This window comes from Mirounga angustirostris, unplaced genomic scaffold, assembly GCF_029215605.1.
Source record: "Mirounga angustirostris isolate CCGP_5_RB_7025 unplaced genomic scaffold, mMirAng1.0.hap1 SCAF_12, whole genome shotgun sequence".
Lineage (NCBI taxonomy): Eukaryota > Metazoa > Chordata > Mammalia > Carnivora > Phocidae > Mirounga > Mirounga angustirostris.
The window spans coordinates 40,797,601-40,808,421 of NW_026991720.1; the positions used below are offsets into that span (position 1 = coordinate 40,797,601).

General features: G+C 47.0%; 1 protein-coding gene across 1 annotated transcript in view; it reads left to right on the forward strand.

Moving 5' to 3' along the window:
* Positions 1-10,427, forward strand: part of AOAH (acyloxyacyl hydrolase) — a 166,932-nt gene extending 156,505 nt beyond the window's left edge. The window contains exon 21 of the mRNA XM_064575047.1: positions 8,685-10,427. Within this exon, the coding sequence (XP_064431117.1) occupies positions 8,685-8,813 (129 nt within the window). The 3' untranslated portion in view covers positions 8,814-10,427. The remainder of the gene's footprint in view (positions 1-8,684) is intronic.
* Positions 10,428-10,821: the final 394 nt, after the last annotated feature.

Genomic DNA, 10,821 nt, shown 5'->3' on the forward strand with positions numbered 1-10,821 from the left:
ATTAGGGCTCTATCTTGCACTCAAAGAGCTTTGCCTATAACTGATTATCGAGAACAGGGTCGAAAGCTGAAGATCGGGGGGTGGGGGGCACCGGGCAGACTTAGTCAGTAGAAGATGCGACTCTTGATCTCAAGGTCATGAGTTCAAGTCTCACGTTGGGCATAGAGCCTACTTACAATTAATTAATTAATTAAAACCAAAAAAGCAGAAAATCAGTGTGTGCCGAAATCACATGTTATTCCCGAGAGATTTGTTCCTGTGTGGGTAGTAGGTGAGGGCATGGTGAAGCCACATCCAAAGTGGGCAACAATGGGTTGCCATGCCCCAAACCTGCCTGTTTATCATATATTGAGTTAAAGAATCCAGACTGCAACTTGCCATCCAAAAATGTTTATTGAGTGCCTAACACAATGAGAATTCAAGAGTGAACAAGAAGCTGCCCCTGCCATCTAAGGAGCTTATAGTCTAGAGGGGAAGAACGACAAGTGAACAGATAATTAAATATAAAGTGGTCGATGCCTCCAGCTGTGTGAGCATGGGGCTATGGGAGCACTCTATGGGGCAGGATGGGAGAGAGCGGTGTTCGGAAAAGTTTCCAGAGGAGCTCACTCAAAACTAAGAGCAAGAGCGAGTCAAGCGCAGGGGAAGAGGGAGGCGCTACACAAAGTGTTCTGAGCAGAGGAAACCGCATGGGCCAAGATCTGAATGCAGAAACAAAACAAAACAAAAAGCCAGCAGGGCACTTTGGAGGAAATAAAAGTGCTGGGACATAGAGAATGGGCGTGGGGTTGAGAGAGAGGAATCAAGAGTACTTACTCAGGGACCAGATCACATAAGGTCTGCACGGGGTTTGACCTTTTTTCTGTGGGGAAGGAGGGGCCACTGAAGGTTTTTAAGCAAGAAAGAAAAAGAACCAGACTTGTGGTAGCGGCTGGAGAATGGTGTGGTGGGGCCCAGGGGAGTGGGGAGAAAGAGAAAGGTGTGTATTGGACAGATTTACACAGTTGAATCAACAGAACATGGCCATTTATTGGACGTGAGGTGAAAGAGAAAGAGATGTTGGGGCGCCTGGGTGGTTCAGTCGGTTAAGCGACTGCGTTCGGCTCAGGTCATGATCCTGGAGTCCCGGGATCGAGGCCCACATCGGGCTCTCTGCTTGGTTGGGGAGTTTGCTTCTCCCTCTGACCCTCCCCCATCTCATGCTCTCTCTCTCTCTCAAATAAATAAATAAAATCTTAAAAAAAAAAGAGAGAAAGAGATGCTAAGCATGACACTTCTTTCATGACTTCAGAAATTGGATAGATGATTCTGTTGCTCACTGAGGTGAAGAACACAGAGGACGGGGTGGTTTGAAGAGGAGTTTGGCACACGTTAGATTAAAGGAGCCTGCAGGACATCCAAAATGGGAGTGTATTTTTAGCAGATAATATATAAGCATAGCTCAGGAAGGGGTCTGGGTGGGAGCTACGGAGGTGCGCACATGAGCACATCGTGACTTAGAGCCTTGAAGAGGAGCCTCTTGTCATACCTGCAAACTCCCCTCCAGATAATGCCCCTTACAGCAGAGGCAGTGTTGATGGATCCTTTTAGAACCTTATGTTATTATTTTAAAAACTAATAACTTAAAATTGCCACACGTGCGTGCGCATGCACACACACACACACACACAAGCAAATGATCCACAAAACATAGGGAGCTATGGGAGTCCACATCTTTTCCATCTTAAAAGAGCCAGATGGGCAAAGTTGGTCTAAGGACCTTATATTAATTGCATGGACATAATACCAACCAAAGGAGTAGACTCAGGCCATGTTCACATGCACTCCCACCAATTCCTGAACATCTGAGCAAAAACAGTTGGTACGGGCCCTTAACCACCAAGGGGGAAGCAGGGTTTATACTACTAGCCTATTTCTTTCTAAAACCCTACAAGAGAAGTGGTGGGAGTGTTGATTCAATTGTTCCAATTTTCTTAGGAAGACAAGTTTAATTAAGTATAAACATGAGTTGTGTTGAACAGTTCAAATTCATGATTGATACATTATAATTTTTTAACCAAATTATATCTAAATCTACACCCTTTGCTTATATTTTAATGGAAAATAACCAGGCATAGAAAAAAATCTTAGTATAGACTGACAAGTGCTTTACCTTTTCAGCTCACTCCCTAAATGTAGAACCAGAGTTTTAAGAAGTATCTTCTTCAATAGGAGGGGAAAAGTAGGTTACAATGCAGACTTGAGAGTTGATGGGATTTGGTGGGTGGGAAGGAGATGACTCATAGGACTGGGCATCTGGATGAACAGAAATGAAAAATACCAAGGCAAGGAACCCCAAAGAGGAAGGGGCAGACTTAAGCATTCTGAATTTGGGGTGCCTGCGCAATATCCAGATGGAACTGTCTAAATCACCATTAGATCAAATTGATGGGTTCTGATCTCAGAAGAGGGGGCTGGCCTGGAGACACAGGTTTGGAAATCATCAGTATCTAATTGAGAACTGGAGACACTTGCAGGAGTGAGATTGGCCCATGGGGTCAAATTGTGACCATTGCCCATCACAGAAGGACCCACTGGAGAGGAGACCCAGGAGACCATTTGAGGCCTCCAGTAAGAACAGGTATAGTAGAGAGGGGAGAATAACTGACTGAGAAACTGCTGACCAAATGCAGAGAAAGTTTGACTTATAAAAGAAAGGATATGACAAAGACCCAAGACCCAGATTTGTGGCCTATGGAAGCCACAGCAATTCTACCAATTCAAATGCTTTTTAAAATCTCTGCAAAGCTAAGCCTCTGAAGAGGTTCCTAAAAGACTTCTGGGCCTAGAACCAGACAATAGTAAACAGAAAATGTTGGAAGAGCCACAGACATAACATCAAGTCCAGTGTCCCTGGCTACTCTGAGACCACCCAGCTAAGCTTCCCTGACACCTCCTGCCTTAGCAGCTTTGCCCAGCAGAGCTCTCTGCAAGACCACCTCCTCTCCTCTCATGATGCCAGTAGCAGCTCAAACCATCCTCCTAAAACTCTTCCTGCAAGCAATACATTTTCCATGACATCAACTCCCCGACTTTCTCTTGAGCCCTGAACCTTGTGCATTGCTTGAGGCAGATATAAGATACTAATCAGTGGATTGGTTTTAAATTACATATATATATTTGGCTTCAATATTTATTTATTTATTTTTAAGATTTTATTTATTTATTTGAGACAGAGAGAATGAGAGAAACAGAGAGCACATGAGAGGGAGGAGGGTCAGAGGGAGAGGCAGGCTCCCTGCCGAGCAGGGAGCCCGATGCGGGACTCGATCCAGGGACTCCAGGATCATGACCTGAGCCGAAGGCAGTCGCTTAACCAACTGAGCCACCCAGGCGCCCCTGGCTTCAATATTTATTATGTATATAATCGGTTATTAAATGTTAACAGCCTCCGGGTCTTTGTTTAGCTCAGCGTGGAAGCCCCTGGGAACCCAGGGTCCTGGGTGGACTTGTGGAGTCCCTCAAAGAAGGAAACGATGTTGGCAGTGGGGCGGGTAGAGAGGAGGGCCTTCTGGGCCAAGGAACCTTCAGACACTTTAGGCTGGTCCTGCCCCGTGCACCGGGGACCGTGTCTGTTCAGTTTGCTTTATACATAAAGCCAGCTAGCGACAGTGGCTCTGGAATGACACCCTGAGTCAGCACAGAGAGGCTAGGGCTGGGAATTTACATTTTCCCATAGATGTAAATGTTTAAATACATCTTACACTGTTGGCATGTTGTTGGTTTACAAATTTAAAATTAAATGGGACGGGGATACGTGGGTGGCTCAGTCGGTTGAGCGTCTGACTCTTGCTTTTGGCTCAGGTCATGATCTTGGGGTCGTGGGATGGAACCCCACGTCAGGCTCTGCACTGGGCATGGAGCCTGCTTAAGATTCTCTCTCCTTCAGCCCCTCCCCCTGCTTGCTCACATGTGTGTGCTCTCTCTCTCTCTCAGAATAAAAATAAAATTAAATTAATTGGGTCCAATAGACCGTGTTTCTGGGCAGATTAAGAGCCCAGAGAAGCAGAGCCATGCCTTCCCTGTGGTAAGGGCTTCCCTGAAGGAGTTTAAAAGCAGTCTTACCAAGATAGCCCAGAAATGTTCTTCCTACAGGAAAAATAAATTCAGAGTATATTTTTAACTTTGGTCTCATAGAAGCCCAGAGTTAAATTTAGCAAGGGTTCAACTTACAAGGGATCAGGGATAAGTTTTTGGTGAAACCTATGCAATCTTGCTTTGAATTGCATTTATTTTTTTTTAATATTATAAAAAGGTAGTTACTGTTTAGGGTTTGACTTTATAGTTGTCTTACTAATGAGTTCTATTTTTGTAGCAAAATACATAAAATGAGTTAATGAAGAAGGAATGTGAAGGGATCCTGGGCTGCGTCCAGCTGTGACCCCTGCTGGGCTTCTGTGGTGTCCAGGTGTGTCTCATGAGCGTGTGGGGTGGACCCAACGGTGTGTATTTAGGGGGAGGACCAGACGCTCTCCTGGAGAGGGGCTCAGCATAAGCCCAAATATGGTTAAGCAAAGAAGAGTGGCTCCGTTTAAAAACTGTCATCAGAAGGGAGCGAGAGGCCAGAAGCCATATGGTGGCTCTTACCAGAAACTGCACGGGGTTCCTAGCCTCCCCTTCCCCTCTCCCGAGACTCCTGCCTCGAACCTGAGGGATTCTGGGGCTGCACATCAACACTGAAAGATCTGTTTCGCCAGACTCCACCTAAGACAACAGGGTGTTAGGTCCCCCTGCCTTGTCGCCCCTTCTGGGAGAATTTCGCAGAGGAGCCTTTAGGGCGCACCAGGGACCATGGCGTGCTTTGGGCACCACGAGGGTTCCTCTGTGGCGGCAGCAGGCAGACAGGTGCGTGGCCATACCCCACAGAAGCCCTGGGGCTGCAGGAGTGCCTGCAAGGAAGCACCAGGGCTCCTCAGAGCGCAGCCAGCCGAGGACGCGGCCCACCTGCTGGCTTGGCGGGGAGGAGGGGGGGTTGCGCGAGGGCAGCACCACGCACATGGCCCCCGTGAGCACTCACCGCAGCGGGGGCCCTGCCAGGGCGCGCAGGCACAAAGGGGCAGACTCCCAAGGGCCTGACTCCGTTAACCAGAAAGTGCCACCGAACCAGAACCTCCTATCCCCTGGCATTCTGCCAGGGACGCTCTGGGGGCACGTCCCCCCTCGCACGTGTGCGGTAGGGGAGGCGAGCGATGCAGCCCGCGAACCCCTTCCGTGCGCGCTCTGTTCCCCTGTCCCGAGGTCAAACGTGAGAGATGCGTGACACAAGTCTCCACTGGTGAAATAAATTAGCTTGCGCCCATCTGATGGAATGTCACGCACTGAATAAACACAGTGAGATCGAGCTACCTTTAGTGACACAGAAATACGTTGTAATATAGAGCGGAGTAAATAAAAGCGGATTACAGATTGTGGGGGCGATTCCTCAACTGTATGCATTTGTCAACAACACTCGCGAAGCTGTTTATCACAAGAAGTTAATTGCACCGTGCGTAAATTACACCTCAGAAAGAGCAGACCATAAAATTATATTTGCGGAAGGACCCACTTTGTGTGTGCATGTGTGTATGTGTACAGGCAGGGGCAGGGCCCTGCACCCAGGGTTAACGTGGGCTACCTCTATTATAATTACAGGTGACTTGCACTTATTGTGTCCTCTTTTTGCTTAATTGTCTTTTCAAATTTTTCTCAGATGAATAGGGATTGCTTTACTATTTTAAACTATGACCAGGGAAGCACAAAAGAATATTCATGTTCAGGGAACAGCTAACCCGGAGTAATGAGGGGAAGGGTGGTTGTGCTTCGCCCTGTGTATCATGGGAGTTCCAACAGGAGGCTGGTTATAGGAGGAACCCGCAGTAGACGCTCAGTAAATGTTTGTCACATGAGTGAGTGATTAGAGTGGGTCATTTTATCACAAGTCTCTAGTTTAATAATAACCAGTGCACACTCATAAATATTTTCATCTCCATTCGAGTGACAGCCAACTAATTGCTTTCAAACCAAACAGTTACTGTAGGCACAAAGCGGAGCTCTTTCCTTTTAACTTTCCTCTTCTTATCCTCACCCCATCTCCTCTTTTATTAATTGAGACTGGGAAATAAATAACCACAAATGTCTTGGTTTCACACAATTGTTAGGAAGACAGCTTAGGTGTACCAAGTAGAAAGGCAGAAAACAAAACAGGAAAACCAGTATTTTTCCACAGACCTGGTGGCGGCCTCCTTTGTTGAGAAATAGCCAGAAAAACCACCACAAGACCAGTCTTCTGTCTTCGGAAGACACTGCTTGCTTAGTGTGTGAGATAGGAACAGCCCCTTCCTGGAAACCCGCTGGCTTGATAGTTAGCCTGGGGGAGGGGGGGGGCGGGGGGGGGAAGGAGCCGAGGAGGTGGGTATGGGTGTAAGCGTGTGTGTGTGTGTGTGTATGTGTGTGTGTGATGGGGGAGGGTGGATATGGTGTGTGTGGTGTGATGTGATGTGTGTGGTGTTGGGGGTGTGGTGTTGGGGGTATGTGTATATGTGGTGGGGGTGGGGGTGGTGTGTTTCTGTTAGGTACCACATGGATAGGATCAAGATTACATGTTTGGATACATAGAATTTGGGGTCCAGCTCAGAAAGCTCATGAACATATTAAAATACTGGGGGTATTTAATGTAACAACTAAACCAGTTCTAGTTTTTTCTAACAGCTGCTAAAACCTTACACACAGTTTAGATCCAGAAAGGTCTTTAAACCATATACTTTAGCTCACTCATTTTGCAAGTGAGAGAATTGCAGCCCAGAGAGTAGAAGGGGGCTGCCCAACATCACACAGGGACCTGGCGACACTGCCTGTTGGAATGTTGAACAGGACGAGGCCTTTGGAGACAATGTCCATGTGCTTCTGAATAAAGTTGGGGACATCCCTGAGCACCTGCTCTGAACAGTGCATTCCTCCCGAAAGGCCTTCAGCAATCACATTTCTCTTTGAGCTTTCCCTTTGCAGATGTAGCCAAGTTAGGGCCCCCAGGCCTGGCCAGGCTCCATTTGCTAAATAAGGCATTACTTGCAGAGAAAGAGTCCTCATCAAAGACATGTTAGTGACAAGCCAGAGGATTTTTTTTTTTAAGATTTTATTTATTTATTTGAGAGAGAGAGAATGAGAGAGAGAGAGAGCACAAGAGGGGGGAGGGTCAGAGGGAGAAGCAGACTCCCTGCTGAGCAAGGAGCCCGATGTGGGACTCGGTCCCGGGACTCCAGGACCATGAAGGCAGTCGCTTAACCAACTGAGCCACCCAGGCGCCCAAGCCAGAGGATTTGACGACCAAGAATGGATCCTGCTAACACCATGAGTAAAGGGAAACCTGCTGTAAACCCAAGCAACTGGAGAGTAGACGTTAAGTTGGGAAAGCCACAAACAGGCCTTTCGTGCATTAAGCCAATGATTCCTCACCCTGGAACCCCAGCCACACTCTTTGTGCTTACAGCCTCCTTCAACCGGTGACTTTGCAGCCTCGTCTCCCTTGGTTTACCACCGTGCCATTCTCTTCCACACCTCTGTGCCTTTGCACAGCCTGGGTCCTCCACCAGGTGCACTGCTTCCCACATCATCCATCTGGGTGAACTCTCCCTTGAAAACTCAGCTCAGCCGTCACCTTCTTTGGGGAGGACCTGTCACTTCCCCCCTACCCAGCAGAGTTGGCACCTCCTTCCCTCCAGCCTCCCACAGACCCCCCTGTGGGTTTGGTGATCTCATTTTGCCTGTCTGGAGTTCCTTAAAGGAAGGACTCATCCTGTTCATCTCCAAAACCTAAGCCTTGGGCCTGCAGTAGATGTTGACTGTCCACAGATAAAAGGCACATTTGTTGTCTGTTACTAAAGAAAAAATCACCTCAAATTTAGAAGCGCAAAATAATACAGAATCACAGTTTCTGTGGGGGCAGAGTGCTGGCACGGTTTAACTAGGGCTTCTACTTAAGGTCTCACAAGACGAAAATCCAGGTGTGTCATCCAGGCCACATCCTCACCCAGAGACTCAACTGGGGAAGAATTGCTTTCAAATTCACTTAGGTTGTTGGTAGAATTCATTTCCTTGTGGTTGTAGGACTGAGGACCCAGCTTCTTTTTAAGATTTTATTTATTTATTTGACAGAGAGAGAGCACAGGTAGGCAGAGCGGCAGGCAGAGGGAGAGGGAGAAGCAGACTCCCCACTGAGCAAGGAGCCCGATGTGGGGCTCGATCCCAGGACTCTGGGATCATGACCTGAGCCGAAGGCAGACGCTTAACGACTGAGCCACCCAGGCGCCCCAGGACCCAGCTTCTTGCTGGATGTCAGCCCCTTGCCATGCAGGCTTCCCGACAAGCCTTCTTCCTTCATCAGTCCCACAGTCTCCCAAGCAAGACTGCCAGCAAAGCAGAGTCTTAGATAATGTTACATAGTCATTGAAGGGACATCCTCTTACTCTCGCCATATTTCATTGATTAGAACCAAATGATACATCCCACCCACAGCAAGGGAAGAGGATTCTACAAAGACACAAATCGAGGAGTCGTGGGGGGCCATCCTAGGTCTGCCCACCACACAGAGAATACAGTAAATCCGGCTGCTAAATTCTTTACTTTGTTACAATTTCCCTTTTATTCCTCCTCTGGGTTCTCTCTTGCAGGTCGCTTCACTGCTCTTGGCAGATCACTTCTGGAAGAAGGTGCAACTCCAGTGGCCCCAGGTCCTGGGAAAGGAGAATCCATTTAACTCTCAGATTGAACAGGTGTTTGGAGACCAAGGGGGCCACTGAGTGCCTCCAGGACACGCACTCCTGGAAAGCTCAGGGAGGCAAGAACTTGGGTAAATTCATTCCACAAATGGTTATGGGGCTGCCATTTTGCAGGCCCATAGGACCCTCTTTAGCAGCAACTTTGCAAAGTGCACTTCTCTCATTCTGGAGTCTATCTGAATGACAGCGTGATTCTGAGTGTTTCAGGGAGCAGTTCCCTCCATTTGTCCCTAAAACCACCTTTAATAAAGTGTTGTGGATGCCATTCCAAGCAGAGAGAGTATCTGTGCCCTTTCATAGCTAATTGTTCTAAAAGCAAACTCAAAGTCCACCGATGCTCGGCACCTTAGCCAGGGTCTTGGTGCGCCAGGACTGATCCTCAGTCTGTTGCTGCTTCTCTAAGACGGCCAGCAAGCTGGGGCTGCCCCTGGGAAGGCTGTCGGCTGGCTGCCAAGGATTCTCACGAGAGAACACAAAACTAGGAACACAAAATTAGGTACAAACTTGAATGTTTATTTAGAACGAGAAAAGAAATCACAACAAATGACAAATTTTTTAAAGTTGACAAATAGCATAAGCCCCACAAAACTAGGAACACAAAATTAGGTACAAACTTGAATGTTTATTTAGAACGAGAAAAGAAATCACAACAAATGACAAATTTTTTAAAGTTGACAAATAGCATAAGCCCCACAAAACTAGGAACACAAAATTAGGTACAAACTTGAATGTTTATTTAGAACGAGAAAAGAAATCACAACAAATGACAAATTTTTTAAAGTTGACAAATAGCATAAGCCCCACAAAACCCCAATGACTGAAGAAAACATGACAATCTGTCTTTCTTTAAAAGGTTTTCTTAACGTTCTTTGGCTGCATAATCTCATCATCTTTTCCTATAACAATGATTTGGTGATATCATGGTCTACAGAAAGGACAGAAAAGTAAAATGTGTTGCTTTTTGTTGATAATTTAGAAGAGTTTCTTTCAGCTGCATAACTCGTTGGTAAAGTCATGTGAATTTTTAGAATTGTTGTCAAATTGGGAGCACCTCTATCAAATCTCTTTCGAGTGAGAGTTACTAGAGATGCGCTCCCTATTTGGAGTATTGTTAATGTTTTGTGTGCCTATAAGCCCGGGAGTTCTGGTAAATTCTATTGCACACCATTCTCGTTGGTGTGTCACCTCCCTTGCCCCTCTCTGAGGCAGCCTCGGATTTTGGGGGGTCAGTGGGTGTACGCCCAGACCCACATCGCACTGCCAGCACCCCACCTTACATGGGCACGTCTTCCTACAGTCTGCCCTCAGGAGCTTGCTTGACACAGCCCAGAGGTATGGAGCAGTTCCACCCCAGGGGTCCCAGGAGCCATTGAATAAATGCACCAGCCTCTTCCTTTCGTGGTCAGTTTTGGGGAGGCATTCAGTGTGCTTCTCAGGGGCAGAATCAGCCCCTTTGTTCATGGCAACAATACCTCCCATGGTGCTTCCTTCTACTCTGTGTCACTCTCCTTGCCCTCTCATTCCTGCTCTCTGGGATGCTTCCCAAATAAACCACCTGCACCTAAGTCTTTGTCTCAATAAAGACAAAATTAAAATGATGGTGTGTGCATAATTGTGTAGGCTTTATTATTGAACATATTCCTGATACGAAGATACTTCTGTTTCAACTAGGAACCAATGCAAACCAAATCTCCCACTCATGTACACCGTCCATTGCCATGGACCAGCTTCCGGCTTTAGGCATTTTATACCTTGTTTCTCCTCTGTGATACACGGCTTCGCACGCTGGGAGCTGTAGGATACTTTCATACTGAGCTCTGCCCATTGGCCCTGCACCCTTGTAACCATGCTGATGAACAGTAGGAGCATACCTGGAAGTCACGCAGCTGTGCACAGAAAGGACTGCAAACTACATAAATATTTCCACATAATCCCACCCTAAATGCCCCCAAATTCTCATGGCTAGCCCACAGCTACCAGATAGAAAAGAAAGTACTCAGAGAAAAAGCAATCGTGTTTAAAATATCCA